This window comes from Naegleria gruberi (genome assembly GCF_000004985.1).
Source record: "Naegleria gruberi genomic scaffold NAEGRscaffold_45, whole genome shotgun sequence".
NCBI classification, from domain to species: domain Eukaryota; phylum Heterolobosea; class Eutetramitea; order Acrasida; family Naegleriidae; genus Naegleria; species Naegleria gruberi.
The window spans coordinates 64374-81506 of record NW_003163282.1 but is presented as its reverse complement, the minus strand read 5'-3'; the positions used below and the strand labels follow the sequence as shown (position 1 = coordinate 81506).

Sequence of the window (17133 nt, the reverse complement as noted above, 5' to 3'; positions counted from 1 at the left end):
ACTCTAAAAACAATCATACAACGTTCATAAAAAATTGTAAAATTTACAAATGTTTGATTTGTAAAATCCAATAGGAAGCAAATTAGATCTTCTTTACAATCATGATAGAATCCCGATACTAGTATTTGATTGAGTAATAACCCATCATCATCACCTTGTTTTCTATCTTTCTTATTAGCGTTGTCTGTCCATAAAAGCGCGCAAATAAAACTTCAACAAAAAAAAATTTCTTGTCTGCTTACTTTTGTTGGTCCCAACACAAAGAACACAAGTTTAGTGCTGCTGTCGTATGATACAAACCTTCACAACTCACAATGCTTCCCTCTGGGGTGAATTTGGGAATAATGAAAAGGAGGGAATCTACCGTCCTTCTGTAACATCCGGAATGTTATCAGTAAATGATAACAGAAAGGCCCCACAAATTAAAAAGAAGAGTTTTTCGCTCGTCTTTACCCTTTCCCTTTTAATTTTGGTTGCTTTGGCAACTCTTTCTTTTGAAAATTATGTTCAACATGATGAAAGTGTGGCCGCTTGGTCTGATTCATCGTCAATGTTTGTAGAAGGCTACGTCCCAACAACAAAAAGATTTAGTAATGTTTTTGCTAGCAGTATTGATGATAATAGCACAATCGATTGGCCTACTGTTTGTGCCCACTACTATAATCACACTAATGGATCCTCTCATACTGGTGAAGAAAAAGATGATGAAGAATCTATTTTGAATATGCCTTGGTATGATATTGTTATTAACGTTTGTGCCAGTATTTTCTTTATTTTGGGTGCTGGTTTAATGTCTGGTTTTACACTTGGTTTGCTCTCCATTGATACAATGCAATTGGATATTCTTAAATCAACTGGTACCGAAAAAGAGAGAAAGTATGCTGCTCGTTTAGCACCAATCTTGAAACGTCACCACTTATTGTTGGTTACCTTGTTGTTGTGGAATGCTTTGTGTGTAGAATGTCTTCCACTTTTCTTGGACAAGCTTGTTCCTGAATGGGTTGCCATTTTGTTAGGTATTACTGCCGTTTTGTTGTTTGGTGAAATTATTCCCCAAGCTGTCATTTCTAGATATGGTATTGCTATTGGTGGTACTTTGTTTTGGTTGGTTTGGTTCTTGATTGGTCTTGCTTTCATCATTTCTTATCCAATCAGTAAACTTTTGGATTGGATTCTCGGAGCTGACCATGGTACTCTCTACAAGAGAACCGAATTGAAGGAATTGGTCAATATTCACTCCAAGGCTCACGATCCTAATTTCCACTTGACTGAACACGAAGCTAAAATTTTGGGTGGTGCTTTGGAATTTGCCAGAATTCCTGTCAGTCAAATTATGACAAAATTTGAAAACGTTTACATGTTGGATATTGATAACAAACTTGATGTTGAAACAATGACAAGTATTTGGCAAGCTGGTCACTCCCGTATTCCTGTTTTCAAGGGTGACAAGAATAACATTGTTGGTTTGCTCTACGTTAAAGATTTGATTCTAGTCAATCCTGATGAATGCTTACCAATTTCTACAATTTTGACATTCTACGGAAGAGAGGTTCTCAAAGTTTTCCCTGACACTTATTGTGATGAAATGTTAAAGACCTTCAAATCTGGTAGAACTCACATTGCTATTGTTCATGAACCAAGAGAATCTGAAACTGGTGGTGATCCATACTATGCTATTGTTGGTATTGTATCTCTTGAAGATATCATTGAAGAAATTATTAAGGATGAAATTGTAGACGAAACTGATATCTATGTTGATAATACTAATCAATCCAAGATTAACAGACCACAAAACTCTACTAGTTTATTACTCAAGTTGGAAAGAACCCACAGACTTACTCCAAAGCAAGTTGTTGCTGTAGCTTCCTACTTGTGGAAGAGTATGGCTACCTTCAGACTTTTACCTGAAGAATATTTGCATAGACTCCTTGGTAAATGTGCAGTTGTTGACATTAAGAAGACTTCTGATCAAGAATTGCTCCTCATTGAAAAGAATAAGGAATGCGATTTCTTTGCTCTTGTTTTCAGTGGTAAACTTGAGGCTGTTTTTGGTGAAGAAAAATTCACTTCTGAAATGGGACCTTGGAGTTTTATTGGTGAAAGAGCCCTTACAAGAGAAACCTTTATTCCAGACTATGATGTTCGTATTGTAAAGGATGTGTCATTCGTCAAGATTACCAAGAAGGATTTCATTGAAATTATTTCTCAAGTATTTATTCAAGAAGATTCCTTCTTCTTGCCTAAAGATATGGAATGGATGAATCCAATCCTCACCAACATGACTAAGAATCAAACTTCAAACGTCAAGATTTCATCATCTCCACACATTCCTCATAGATCCAGTGATAATTTAAATAAGAATTTAGAACCTGTAAGACCAGTTCTTGATACAACTCCTGCCGATACAGAAATTGAGTTAGATGTCGATCATACCATTTCACAAAAGAAGGGTTTCTTCCAAAAGTATTCCAAGTTCAAAGATGATATGAATGAAGAAGATGATATTGTTTAAAGATTTTAAATTCAACATAATGTTAAATTTACTTTAATTTACTTTCAAGTGAAAGTAGAAATCCAATAAAAGTTGTTTCATATCCAAGATAATAGATTGTTTTAAAAAAATGTGTTGGTTAGTAGTTGTGTTAACATTCATTATTTTGTTAAACCTCAAATAATTCAGATTATCTATATGTGAACTCAATGAAATATTATGAATGTACTAGGTTTCAATTGAATAGAGGACATTTACATTGGTCAATGAGGATAATAATGGTTTCTTTGAAATTGTCCTCTGTTGAGGAGTTTTTTCGCATTTACAGTAACAAAGTTTCACAACAATCAAAAAAAATGTCTCAACCACCTCCAAAGTCATCCTCGGTAGCTTCTTCCATTCCGAAGATCATGCCATCATCCTCTCGGGGAAATACAACAAATTCTAATTTAAATAGTCAAATTAATGATGGTAACTTTAATTTGAAAAGGAAATTATCTGACTTGTTGCCATCCATGTCAACCCTGAGAACAGTTCAACATTGTTCTGGGTTGATATTTTCAATTTTTACAACACTTCATTCTGTTAATAGTATTGTAGCGAATACAGAGTTACATGATGAATATTTAGATTGGAGTAGAGGAATATTTAGATATTCACCAATTACTGAAGCAGTGTTGGTGTTGGGTCCATTATTTACTCATATGGGATCGAGTATTGCACTCAGTATTAAGAGAAGTTTGAATAATGTGCAGAGGAATCAAGATGGCTATTCGAAATTTCAAAGTCTTTCAGGATTTGCATTGGTTGCCATTTTACCACTTCATATTTCAGTGAATAGAGTCATACCAAAGAATCCACTCACATCAGATCAACTCATTCCACAAGGTGTGAATCCATTCGCATGGTTTATTCCCTCTGCCTTATTATTAAGCTTGGGTTTATATCACACAATTTATGGAATCAAAACTGCATTGAAACTCAAATTGGGTGCTCAAACTCTTGTATTTGCCGTTTCAGCATTGTCTCTTCTTGGATTGGCAGGTCTTGCAAATCTACTTCAATAAATTTGCTGATCAATATTTCTCTCAACTTTTACAAAATATTAATAGTACCCTAATTGAACCTCAAAATGATAAAGGACCAAAAATCATGTTCTATTTTTAAATATTCAAATATCAAAAAAATGACAAAGAAACCATTCAGTTCCCAACAGAAGAAGCAACAGCTTCAAGATAAGAGAAAAAAGAAAAGAGAAAATGCAGAAAAGAAGGATGATATGTATGATTGGTCAAAATGGAAGGAAGTTAACTTTGAAAAGGAAGATGATGATGTGGAGGAAGTTGAGATGAATATTCCAAAGGCTAATCCTTTGGAAAGAATGGGAATTGAAGATGAGGAGACTGAACATGTTGTTGTTGATGAAGAATCCGACAATAGTGAAAGTAGTAGTGATGATGAATCCTCTTCATCAGCTGCAAAATCCATTAAACCAAGAGAATATACTTCCATGGTTACTTCGGAATTTAAGCTAAAAACAAAATTTGCAAAGGATAGTGATGAAGCTGTACAGAAAAGAAGAATGGAAAGTTTACGACCTTTGGATCCATATTTAAAGGGAAAGGCAACATTTGGTAAATTTAAATCATTGCAAGCTGAGGTTAATGAAGGATTTGAAATGATTCCAATGCCAATCAGACCTCCAATTTCGATTGGCATGACAAAGGAACAAGTAGAAAGACAAGAAGAAGTCTACTTCCAAAAATACTTGAAAGAGCAGATTTTAAATGGAAAGTATAAGGAAGAAGATTTGAATTACTTTGAAGAAAACGTTCATGTTTGGAAGCAATTGTGGAAAACTATTGAATTATCAGATATTCTCTTTGTAGTTGCAGATATTAGACATCCACTGTTTCACTTCCCTCCATCATTGTATGAATATGTTTCCAATGTATTGAAAAAGCCATTCATTCTCGTTTTGAATAAGTGTGATTTGATTTCAAAGGATAAACAGCAACGATGGATAAGGTGGTTCAATGAAAAGTATCCAAATGTTAGAGTTTGTCTCTTTACTCGTGGTACAGGATCTGGAAAGAAGACCAAGAGTAAGGAACTTAAATTGGAAGAATTAAAGATTGAAAAGGATTATGCTAAACAGATTTGGCAAGTAACAAAACAACTCTATGACGAATTCAAGATTGCCAAATTGAAGAGAGATAATGAAGAGGAACAAGAGAGGATTTCCAAACTGGTTGGTGAAGATTTTGATACTCTGATTGGTGAATGTGATAAAATTGAATTACCAACTCCAAAACCTAAACTCAAAATGAAGAAAAAACTTAGAAAGGAAAAAGAAGCAAGAAGAATGGGCAATATTAAAGAAGAAGAATCTGAATCAGAAGAAGAAGAGGAAGAAGAAGAAAACCAAGATATTGATAAGAGATGTGATGGTTGTGTTATTGGTTTTGTTGGCCATCCAAACGTTGGTAAATCCAGTATTATCAATGCTCTCACTGGTAAGAAAGTGGTTTCCACATCATACACTCCTGGACACACTAAACATGTCCAAACACTTTATTTGGAAACTAAGAATAAGATGATTCAATTCTGTGATTGTCCTGGTTTAGTTTTCCCAGCTGTTGGTGCTTCTAAGGCTCTTCAGATTCTCTCAGGTATTTATCCAATCAGTCAAGTTAGAGATCCATACAGTATTGTAAGATATTTAGCAGAAAGAGTTGACTTGGTAAAACTCTTAAAATTGAAACAAGATGAATACGATTTGGAAAATGACATTTCATGGTCAGCTTGGACTCTTTCAGAAGCATACGCAAGAAAGAGAGGCTACATGACAAAGAAGAATGCAAGACCAGATGTTTACAGAGCTGCAAACGAACTTTTGAGACGTGTTCTTAAAGGTGACGATGTTGCATTGATTCTTGCTTTTGATCCTCCAAGTGTTAAGGTTAAACCAACAGAAGATAAAAAGGAGTCAATAATACCAAGTGCATCATCTCAACAATCAAATAAGGATACTAAAAAGAAAAACAAAAAGCAACCACAGGCTAGTGATTTCGATTACATTAGAGAGTTAGAACGAGATACTTTTGCTTTGCATGAAGAATAAATTAAGATTATCAAGAAAATTTTTATAATGTGCATTGCACAAACCAAGCTATTTTGGTTATTTCATTTTCGTTGTTAAATATTTGAAACGAGCCCATCGTAGTAATAAAACTTTCCTTCTCAGAATAATTATTGTGTTTTCAACCTTTCCGATTCCCATCACAATTTGCAATTTTTCCATTATGAATTCGGTTCAATTAAACTTTTCCCTTACTTCTTTCCCTCCAATAATTTCAAAAAAATTGAGAAAAAATGTTACATTCACCTTAAATATTCCAGTGAACATCGGTTAGGAAATCACATCGTGATGGTGATCATATCAACAATTAAAACATAAAAAAATGAAGCTACAGGATTTGCCTTTCGAATTGTGTCGGGATCACTTGTTGTGTTTTCTAGATGAAGATTACTTATTTCCTATGAGATTGGTTTCAAAGATCTTCTCCGACTGGATTTGGTGTTATTTAGTAGAGAAAAAATCCAAGTATTTCATTCATGTCTCGGTCGATAATAATCAATTAACAAAAGTTGTGGATAATTATTTGATCAAATTGAAAAATTTAAAATGTATTGATTTGTTTTCGTTTGGTGAAATTAACTTTTTGTTGCTAACTGGTAGGTTGTTTTTAATGTGGTTTTAATATTTAACTTAACTTTAATAATTAAATTGATAAATATTTTAAAATTGATAGATGTGGGATTGTATGAGATTGGTAGATTGACTACCATTGAAGAATTGTATTTGGACGATGCTTTGAAATGCACTGGTAGTTTCATGGCTAATTGGATCTTGAACGGAAGTCAATTGTTGCATTCTATAAAGGTAATGGAGCTTAGCAATGTGAAATGCGAATATTTTCACCTGTTTAAAGAGTTTAATAATCTCAAGACACTTGAGCTACAAAGTAATGAGACTATTTCAGACACTGAGATGAATGAGACAATTATTGAGCTTCCAATGTCTCTCGAGTCCTTAAGTATTAATTACCCTCTCACACAAAAGAATATTCAAGACATTGTTCGCACAAGTCCTAATTTGAAGGAGTTTAGTTTTCTTGCAACCAATCTAGATGATGAAGATGTTTCATTTATTTTGTCTAGCTATTCTAAAATTATTGAGAAATTCAAAATGTTTATTGATGAATCATTAAGCCTAGAAGGGAAATACTTGTCTGTTTTTTCAGATTTCTCATTCCCATGCTTGAAAAAGATTAGAATTTATTGGCCATTTACAGATAATCCAAAGGTTAAAAGTTTACAAAGGTCTTTGTTTATTCCAACATTAGATAAGTTGAGAATATTCTTTAATGATGGAGAATCATCAGCTGTAATCGATCCTCTACTGACATTTATAATTAGACACAACAAACTCACTTCGTTACACTTGGATTTTATGGATTATCCTTCATTAGAAATCAAAAATGAAAGACTTATTGAGAGTCTAAACAATTTAAGTTTAAAGTCTGTATCAATTTTTGGTGGTTTTAATTTAGAGAATTACAAAGAAATTCTAATCAACTTGATGACGGGTAGCAATTTGGAAAAACTGAAATGGTGCGACAAGGAATTGTCAGAAGAGAATCAATTTGTTTTTTTGAAAGATTCTATGAAAAGTTTACATGTTTTGAAGCTTAGTGGGTCATTAACAGAGAGTACAGTGAGCAGTAGTTTAGAAGAATTAAGAAGTTACAGTTTGGAAAAGGTATACGGATCATCTATTTTTACCTCATGCATTGGTTTTCTACCAATATCGTTAAAATTTCTGGATATTATCGTTAACAGTCCAACGCGTAATCATTTGAAAAATTTGAAAGATTTAGTGAATTTGACAAGTCTAAAAATTGAAATGACTGAAACTATTCAAGATTTCAACGAATTAAGACTTCCAAAATCACTAGGTAATATTGGATTTGTTTGTGGAGAGGATGTTAAGTTTACGGGGTTGGAAGATGGATTATTAGAAGCCCTGCTCTCTGCCGAAAATCTGAGAACATTATCTTTCAACTGCTGTTCAATCAAAGATGATTTTATCAAGGGCATAGTACCATATTTAAAAGAAAGATTGGAAATTCTCAAAATACTATATAACGAGGAAAAAGCTTTGACTATTGAATCAACTTATTATCTTTCGCAATTCACAAGGTGCAGAACTCTACTACTAAATAGTTATGATCCATCCATTACTAGTTCCATTTTTTCTAGTTTTGAACATGATAATCCAAGGATAACTATTATTTTTAAGCACCCGTATCCTGAGAGTAGAAAGTTTTACCCAAAGCTTAATTATGAAAACATTGAGCAAGTTGTTTCCTATACCAAACAAAGAATCAGTGTACGAGAAATGAAAGATGCAAGCCTGGCAATTCAAAGACTTTTCTATTATTCAGGAGAAAAGATAATTAATTATTCAGAGAGTGCAGAGATTTTCAAATTATTTTTAATAACATTCACATATACAGATTCGTTATGGAAACGTGATGACATAGACTCAGTTTTCCAAATGTTGGATCAATTATGGAAATCTAAATCGATTTCATTTGATTTGTCTTACAATAAGGTTTTGAAAAAAGTTTTAAGGTCGATTGAATCGCAACAAAGTCTTTATACAGTGGCCAATATTTTGATAGATTTGAATGACTTTTCTTTTTTTTATGATTTTGACAGTTTGTTAGAAACTGTTGGTACTGATGTAGAATATGAGGATTGCTTGAAAGATCTGGTCCAAAGGTTGTTGAATGAATTCTTTAGTGGAAACAAAGAAATATCTCATTACTCTGGAAATTTATTTGTAAATATAATTAACACGATTGCAGACAACTGCCCTGAATTTACCTATATTTCAGACTTTATAGATTTGTTAACTCATCAAAATCCTTTCAAGATATCCAAGAAAACATTAGAAGCTATTTTAAAGAAAAAATCCATTTTTGTTGGTGATACCAGTAGTGGACTTCCAATATCAATACCTAACACAACAGAAGAGTTGAGACAAATGAGTACCGAAGATTTATTGGATTATGCCAAAACCAATATTTCCAAAAAAGACCACGCTCTTCACCTAGTAACTGTAAAGGTTCCAAAGACAGGCCCTTTCAATACTACTTATGTCTCTGACCCTTTTATTGAATGTGGATATGAGTGGATGGTTGAATTTCTCCCTGTAGATGAAGACGAAGATTATGGAAATTGTTCAATATTTTTGACACTCAATTCAACAATTAATCATAATGAAGAAACAGGTCAATTCGACAGAATTAGAATAGAATTTTCTATTAGAAATTTTGACATGGATGCTAGTTCTTATCTAATATATTCTCGTAAATTTGACATGATACTTTCGAGTTACGGGTTATTTGTAGAGAAGCAATATGTTGAACCATTCTCAACAAGGGATGAGGAATTTCTCATATTTAAATTCTTTATTGGAATGAAGCAAATTACTGATACACCAATAGCAAATCATCAAGTTGATATAGAGTCATTCCACAAAGGAAGAAAGGAATTGTCTACAACAAACTATCCTCCATTAATTCACAGAATGGCTTCAGAATTTCCAATTTCAATACACACAATTGTCTTTCGCTTAAGACCTGAAAATGTTGGAAAGGTCTGCTATAGTGATCAATTTGAAGCATTTGGAGTCAAATTCTCACCTCGGTTCACAGCAATGGACAATCCCCAAAGTAAGTATTGCAGATTTCAAGCATTATTTTAACAATTATCAATAGAAACCAAACTCTTGAAAGAGAAATCACGTGTTGGACTATCACTCTGTTCATTTACTTACAAAGAGAGACAAGATGGTATAGAATCAATAACCATCAAAGCAGTATTCGCCAATTCTGAGTTTAACACTGAATCCATGGATATCACAAAAAAGACTTTGCATTCGATGGAGCCCTTCTCGTTCCAAGTGGATAGATCTCAATATCGACATAGAGAAATTGAGGTTGATGGAGAAATCTTTTATGAATACACTGTAAACTGTTGCTTGGCATTAATTAGCATTGCCACAAATTATCCTCTCCTCCATGATAACGAAAATCCAGAGGTAGATAGCGACAATGATTGGGAAACAGATGAAGAGGATTGAAAATCCAGAGGTAGATAATGACAGTTTGTCTACTGATTAGTGTTGCCTGATTGAGTATACAGGTTTCTCACATTATCTTTGAGGGTACTAAGTTTGCCAGTCGAGCACCAAAATGTTGCAATTGTCTTACGGACCTGTGGGCTGGCTTTGTGGTCATGACTTAGTATATTTCGAATTGCTATTAGAATCTCCTTTACCATACCATCCATATTTTTACTAATAACAATCTTTTTGTGTTTTGCAAGAAATGCGTTATTTAAATGTTTTGCCAAGTTAATATTGTGGCTGTCACAATGCAATCCTAAAGATTTAACAATGTTTGTGCCTTGCCATGGGTTGTTCTTTAAGAATTCACCGAGTAAAATAAATGGGAAGAGAATCAGATAGTCATGTTCAAAGGTGGATTCCCATTCAATTAATTTACTAACTAACTTTCCATTCCCAAAAGAATATTTTAGACTAATGTAGGCGTCTAAATAGGAATCTCTAATAAAAGCACAATCTCCAGACAGGTTATCGAAAAAACATGAGAGATCCGAAATACCTGAAATAGAGGTTGCTTGTGAATCGAATTTGTTTGGGAATTGTTTCGTATTAAACAATGCCAAAGCCTGACTTTTAGATAAATTTTCAATAAGGTTGCTATTAGAAAAATCACGATCATAGATTGTGAATATCTTGCTGAGAAGAATATCAATTGATTTCTCTACAGTATTTCCATCAATCATATCTTTGCATATTTGGTCAATATGACCACAGTTCCAAAATCCTTGACTTGCTTTTATAACCTCAAGAAGCGCCTTATCTATTAGTTTCCTTTCCGAGACGTGATTAGTAAAGGCTGCTAATTCCTTCACGTTATCAATGTTACTACTTTGTGGGATGTTGAATGATAAGCAACAATCAGTAAAAGAATACCCATTTGAGGAAATCATTTTCAATTTTCTGAATAGTTCTGCTTGTGTACTCCCAGTCCAAACACTAATGAAATTTGAACCTGTTAACAACGGTAATTTGAATACTTTTTTAAGAACATTCAATGCCTGTGGATCACACAACTGAATATGGTCTAATATAAAGTAATGCATCCTGCCTGAATTTCTGTTCAAATAATCCAAAATCTGATTGCCACTTGGTGATATACAATTACACATTGTTACATTCTTTTCATCAATTAATCCAGCAATTATACATAGAGCAAAGTTTTGAGGAGTCTCATCTTTATCTATTGTTTCAATAGAGAAATCGACCACCCTAACCTGATACGGTATGCCAACTTCTCTACTAAATAGGTAAGGAATTATATCTCTTGCAACTGTAGTTTTACCACTCCTCACCATGCCAGTAATGAAAATATGGGAATAACACTTGGAAAACCCCTTCTTGTTCTTAAAAACTTTTTGAAATGATTTTTTGCAAAAATCCTCAATTTCTGGAAGGTTATTGATTTGATATAAAGATTCGGATGGATTTGTTTGCAGCCTCTTAAATATTCCAGATTGCTTTCCTCTATAAAGAAATTGAATAACATCCCCTTCCATTGGATTAAGAGACCATTCTTTGAAAAATTTGTTAAATACTTGAACCGAAGATGAGATCTCATCAACTTGCTTGGGAAGAGTTTCAACTTTTAAAACCTTTGGCGGTTTTTCAAGGTCTGATTCCTCCTCTGTTTCTTGTCTTGGTTGTTTCATTTTTTAACCTTAATATTTTTTTTGAGTAATTTATCTAATTATTTCTTCATCATTATGATTCTGTACAGTTCAACAATGTTAATTCAAAAATTAGGAAAGTAGAGGCATAATTATGATTGTAGTTGACGAGTAGGCTGTTGATCTTGAAAAGGTGCAATTTGCTTAATGAGCTGTCAAAGAAAAGCTACACAACTTATTAAAAAGTAAGAGGTATTTACTATTTACAAAGTGATTTGATAATTTCAATTGAGTAATAGTTGTAATATTTTCGTTTCATTTGATGACATTACCAATCACAAACCAATTCATTTTCATTCCTTAACTGACACGTTGACTATTTTCAAATAATCTTCTTATTTGAAATCTTAATCTTCATAGAGTTTGATATATTCAGTAGTAGCCAACCAATCAAAATAAATTTCTTCAATTTCTTCTCTTGTATAATATTGAGACATATGAAAGGTCTTCTTTGGATTGGCACGACTGGCAATTGCAGTTCTATCCAAGCTCAAATTTACAGTCAATTCACTCGAGAAGGTTCTTCTCTCTGAGAGAGGTGAATGCTTCTTGGAATGCAACTTCTTATTGGCTGAAGAAGAAGTATTAGATGGAATAAGGACAGAGTTCATTGTTGTGTATCGAGTGAGTGTTGTGTTGTTTTGATATCAAGGATATCTTTGTTCTTGCTGTTATGTAACACTGAAGAGTTACTTGTTGAGTCTTTTTTTTGTTTTTGATTAGAGCACAGAACGAAGGCCTCTTCTAATATTTAAGTGGAAGACGATGATGAAAATAACCCCAACGGTCTTTTTCTACGGATTTTGTTAGAACGCACGAAGAGAGCGAGGGCTTTTGAGTCGGAACGCATTGCAAAAAGAACGAAATGTCAAGTGAGGTGTTTTTACATCGGTGATTCTTGACTTGTTAACACTCATGGTTAGAAAAGCGCTTCTAATTGACTGACTTTTTGTGCTAATAAAAGATTTTGATTAAGGAAAAATGATTAGAATAGAATTAGATACATTTGAGTAATTATCACCTCACTGACCTATCAGTGTTGTCCAAAGAAATAATTATATACAAATAAATAAAGTGTTTAATTTACAAATTTTAAAGGGAGGATCTAGGTTTGCTTGAGATTAATTCTTCATCTTCTTCATTTTCCTTAGTTTCAGATATTTGAGTATTGTCATCATCTTCCATCTTGTCATCTTTCTTTTCTTCCTCTTTTTCTTCCTCTTCATCTTTCTTTTCTTCTTCTTCTTCTTCGTCTTCCATCTTATCCTTTTCATTGTCAGTCTTTTCGTCTTCTGTTTCATCACCCTTCTTCTTCTTTACTTCCAAAAGTTCAATGAATGATTCAACATTTTCCTTTGCTTTTTTGTCAATATCATCAATTTGGTCAAGTTTTCTGTTGATTGATTTGACAAATTCGGATCTCTTGGCGTCCGAAAGACCCTTGAAACGGAATTTCATTAAACCAGTAAGGAATGAATGATATTGGTTAATATCATCAAAGATAAAGTTGATGGTATGAGTAACAAGTGATTCCAAATGTTTAACATCTTTTCCAGGGAAGTGAGATTTGCTGATTCTGGAGCCTAACTCTTCCAAATCTTTGCTGGCTTTCTTGATGATTGATTTTTCTTCTTCTTGTTCAACATAATCGAGATAAGCACTGTGTAAAACCTTCAAAGCACCAAATTCATATTCCCATAACTTGGATTCGAAACGGTGTTTAATATCGGCGTGGAACTTTTTGATGACATCCTCAACAATAGGAATCTTGGTCTTGACAAAGTATGATAAAATATCTGGAATAAGAGTATCTGGTAAACTCTTACAGATAATAGCTCTTGATAATCCTAGAATAAGATCAGAAACTGTTTGATTGATTACTTTGATTTTAGCATCTTTCTTCTTCTTTTCGTCTTCATCTACATTTTCTTCATCAGAAACACTATTCAAAATATATTCCTTAGTGAGATGTTTCATTGACTTGGTGAAGAATCTTCTCAAAATTTCAACTCTATCATTAGTGGTTAATGGAATAAGTGTATCAGAACCAACATTATCAGCACATGTAATCATGTAAATATTCATTAAATGGTTGAAACAATGTAAAATGATGGAAGACCCAATCTTTCCTTTCTTTAATACGTAGAAAAGAGGAGTTGTAATCTTTTCTTGCTTAGTTAGATACTTCTTTTGAAGTTTGGCTCTAGGTTCACCCTTTTCTTCCAATGAGTCCTTTAGAGTCCAGAACAAATCATCTTGAATAATATCAATAATGATAGGTGTAACTTCATCAACTTCTTCTTCAGAACTAGATGAATCATCCTTTTGTGACATTTCAATTTCTGAAATCTTTGACTCTAAAATAATGTTCATATCTTCAAACAAAACTTCATCAGCAATTAATTGTGAAGTTCCTACAACCTTTGTAAAGGCTCTTATTCTGTGTAATGTTGATAACACGTCTGCTGTTGGTTCATCTTGTTCGTGAAGTGTTTGAACAGCATCTTTGAGTTGAGATGACATTTCTCTGATTATCTCATTATATTGAAGAGTAGCCTCTGATCTGAGTGAGAAATCCTCATGATCCTTAATGAGATATTTGAATGTTTTAGCAATTTGAAGATATACTGTTGGGGAAATATTTGTGTTCAATGTTTCTTTAAGAGACTTTAAAAGTTTTGTGAAATGTGATTCAGCGTAATTATCCATATCTAAATGTTGTGGAATTTCAATCAACTCTGCAACAATTTCAGGTTCAGTTCTGTATTTATCAATCAATCCTGAAAGATATGGTGCTAAAATACCTGTAATTTCTTCAACTTCTTCTTCTACTTCTTTTGTTGTAAGTTTAGATTTTGTATTAACTTTAACATTATCTGACGAACTTGTCACACTCTTCAAAGAACCCTTAAGTTTTTGAATGGAGGCATTAAGTATCTTGATTAATGTTATAGCATCACCTTCTTCATCATTGATCATTTGACAAATTTGCTTGTAGCTTCTGAAAATATCACTATCAAGACTCCACCACGAATCTACAACATAATATGGAGCCATAGGAAACTCTTCAACAGATTCAGAAACAAATTCAAGAACATCTTTCAAACTGACATCAGACTTTTTGGATTTCTTGGACTTAGATGAATCTGATTTAGATTTGATATGTGTATACGCAAACTTGGCAGCATAAAATCTTACGCTAGAAACTTCACTGAACATAAGTTTGGAAACTTCCTCAATGTGATTAGCTTTCAAGTAACCATTTTGGAGGAGTGTTGTTAAAAGTTTGATTCCTTCAACAGAAACTGAAACTGAAACATCACGAGTGACTGAAATAATTCTTGGTAAAAATTGTAATGTAAAATTGTTCAATTGATCTTTCCAATCTTTCTTACTGTAAATTTTATCCAAAACTTGGACAGCAACTTTTCTTACACTTTCTTCAGTATCATTTAACATCCAACCAAAGAATTTTAACGAAGAATCATTTAAAAATTGTTCTGGAAGTCCAATAACCCATTCAACACCTTGTAAAAGAGAAAGAGCACGAATATCTGGGCATGAATCTCTGTATCTCTTAACAAAAATCTGCGAAAAGATATCTTTACATATCTTCTCCAGAGTGTTTGTCTTATCTTGATGTTCTTCACACAGATCCAACAATTCCGTTTCCTTCTTCTTATTCTTGGCTGCCTTTGCTTGTTTTTCAAGTTTAGCCAATGTTTTAGCCTCTGATCTTCTTGCATCAATGGCGCTAGAGGCAATACGATATGCTGCCAATGTTGATGTATGTCTCAAAGCTCTGCAAGTAGATGATGTCATTAAGAAAAGCCAATTCATAAACTTTTCTTGAATAATCTTTTCATAAAGTTGTGAACCTTCCTTTGTTACATCAACAAAAGTATCCCAAAAATCAGCAAAGTTCTTTCTAAAGTGTTTGAGAGATGGGTGATTGTTAATAATTGGATAAACTTGCAGACTAGTTGGTAATTCTTCAATCAAATCATCAATAACCTTTTCCATTTTTGATGATTCTACAACTTTAAGTTTTTTTGCAGCAAATTCTGTTTCACCCTTTGCACCTGATGAGTGTAATAAAAATGTCAACAATTCAGCAGTAGCCTTTGATTTATCAGAATCAAAGCTTTCTTGCCAGTTGTCAACAATTTCTCTGATAGCTGAGCTTTCTTTTCTAACAGAAGCAAACATAGAATCCTTGTCTTCATTTACAACAACCATATCCTCTTCAATAATATCATCCTTTTTCTTTGATCCTTTCTTTTTTCCTTTAGATTCACCACTAGTTTTTGTTTTCTTTGTTGTTGTTGATGTACCAGTTTTAAGTTTCTTCTTCCTAGGTGTTGTTGTTGTTGTATCCTTTTTCTTGGTTGTTGTCTTTTTTGTTGTAGACTTCTTTCTTGATGTTCTTGGTTTTGGAGGCTCGAAATCCTCATCCTTTTCATCATCGTGGAAGGCTTCGTCTTCTGATGATGATGGTTCTGATGGTTCCTCTGCTTCAGATTGTTCATCTTCGCTTTGTTCAGAGGCCACAGTTACTTGTTCATTTTCTGATTGATCAGATTCGTGTTCATCTTCACTCTCATCCTTTCTTTTTCTCTTTGTTGATGTTTTGCGCTTGGCAATACGTGGAGTTCTACCCATTTTGTTATTTTTTTTGATTGTGAATTTTATGTTGAGCGCCAAATATTGGCGCCAAAAGCCTTTCTATTATTTCCTTGATTTTAGCTTTTCGATTTATTGTACAAATTTGAATCAAGTTCAATTAAAAAACTCAAGCAAGATCTTTAACTACATATGTTACAGTGCTCTCTTTACCTTTATCTCCATATAATCTTTTAGCAAGACCTAAAGTAACTGGAGGTGAATTTAAAAAGTGTTCTCTCATCGTTATTCTGGTTGCCTCTTCTCTATCCTTCATTTCTTGTTCTTTTTTCAATTTTTCTCTTTCAATTAACGAAGGTGCATTAACCTCAGAGATAACTTTTTTAGTATTTCTCAAAGATTTCGAAAGTTTCTTTTCGTCATGTTCATTTGTTTCTTTTTTCGTAAAATAAGTACTTGTATTCCAGTTAGATGGTGGTTTGTTTGCATCTCGTTCTTTCTTTTCCTTGTCAGCTTTATAATAATCCTTACTAAGTGTCCTCAATAGAGCTCGTTCTTCCGAAGCTTCTTTTGTAAATGTTGAACAGTTCCATTCAGGTTTTCTTCAAAAGTTATCAAAATCAAAACAATCTACCAACCTATTTTCTCTATTCCTCAATTTAATTTCAATAGTTTCCAACTTTTTTTCTAATGCTCTTTCGGGAATATCGGAATGTGTAAAGGCAGTATTATCCACTCCATAATTCATTGCATTACTCCTTATTGATCCAGGTTTTCCAGCATATTTACTAACTTTTTCCAAATTAAACATTCGGGGACTTGCCATTATTTTGACTCTCAATCTCTGATGGAGTGTAGTTAGTTGTCGAGTTGCTTTCATTCATTTTTTTTAAACTTAATTCTCTAACCGCTATCAAACCAATACTGTAAACTATTTTGGAGGTAAATTCCAATCTTAAAAATAGTCAATCCACTTCATCATCATGGTTACCTGTTCTTTAATGATCTTCTCTCATGAAAAACAACAATAACAATAGGATTACATTGGTGGTGATGATCTGTCGTCATAATAAAGAAACATAAAAGTGCTC

At 33.2% G+C, this 17133-nt stretch overlaps 6 protein-coding genes across 6 annotated transcripts; 4 read left to right on the top strand and 2 right to left on the bottom strand.

The window, feature by feature from the left end:
- Window positions 1–385: 385 nt before the first annotated feature.
- Window positions 386–2596, top strand: NAEGRDRAFT_58929 (CBS and cyclic nucleotide-binding domain-containing protein; the record flags this gene model as incomplete). The annotated part of the gene is made up of 1 exon (XM_002673632.1): window positions 386–2596. One exon carries the CDS (start codon window positions 386–388, stop codon window positions 2510–2512), a length of 2127 nt encoding a protein of 708 aa, XP_002673678.1. The 3' UTR covers window positions 2513–2596.
- Window positions 2597–2847: 251 nt separating this feature from the next.
- On the top strand, window positions 2848–3558 carry NAEGRDRAFT_71198 (uncharacterized protein; the record flags this gene model as incomplete). The annotated part of the gene is made up of 1 exon (XM_002673631.1): window positions 2848–3558. The coding sequence occupies one exon, from the start codon at window positions 2848–2850 to the stop codon at window positions 3556–3558; it is 711 nt and encodes a 236-aa protein (XP_002673677.1).
- Window positions 3559–3677: 119 nt separating this feature from the next.
- On the top strand, window positions 3678–5740 carry NAEGRDRAFT_80858 (GTP-binding protein; the record flags this gene model as incomplete). The annotated part of the gene is made up of 1 exon (XM_002673630.1): window positions 3678–5740. The coding sequence occupies one exon, from the start codon at window positions 3678–3680 to the stop codon at window positions 5613–5615; it is 1938 nt and encodes a 645-aa protein (XP_002673676.1). The 3' UTR covers window positions 5616–5740.
- Window positions 5741–5955: 215 nt separating this feature from the next.
- Window positions 5956–10129, top strand: NAEGRDRAFT_80857 (uncharacterized protein; the record flags this gene model as incomplete). The annotated part of the gene is made up of 3 exons (XM_002673629.1): window positions 5956–6229; window positions 6307–9297; window positions 9495–10129. 3 exons carry the CDS (start codon window positions 5956–5958, stop codon window positions 9533–9535), a joined length of 3306 nt encoding a protein of 1101 aa, XP_002673675.1. The 3' UTR covers window positions 9536–10129.
- Window positions 10130–12511: 2382 nt separating this feature from the next.
- Window positions 12512–16081, bottom strand: NAEGRDRAFT_51437 (uncharacterized protein; the record flags this gene model as incomplete). The annotated part of the gene is made up of 1 exon (XM_002673557.1): window positions 12512–16081. The coding sequence occupies one exon, from the start codon at window positions 16079–16081 to the stop codon at window positions 12512–12514; it is 3570 nt and encodes a 1189-aa protein (XP_002673603.1).
- Window positions 16082–16211: 130 nt separating this feature from the next.
- On the bottom strand, window positions 16212–16868 carry NAEGRDRAFT_71193 (uncharacterized protein; the record flags this gene model as incomplete). The annotated part of the gene is made up of 2 exons (XM_002673556.1): window positions 16212–16644; window positions 16681–16868. The coding sequence occupies 2 exons, from the start codon at window positions 16866–16868 to the stop codon at window positions 16212–16214; spliced, it is 621 nt and encodes a 206-aa protein (XP_002673602.1).
- Window positions 16869–17133: the final 265 nt, after the last annotated feature.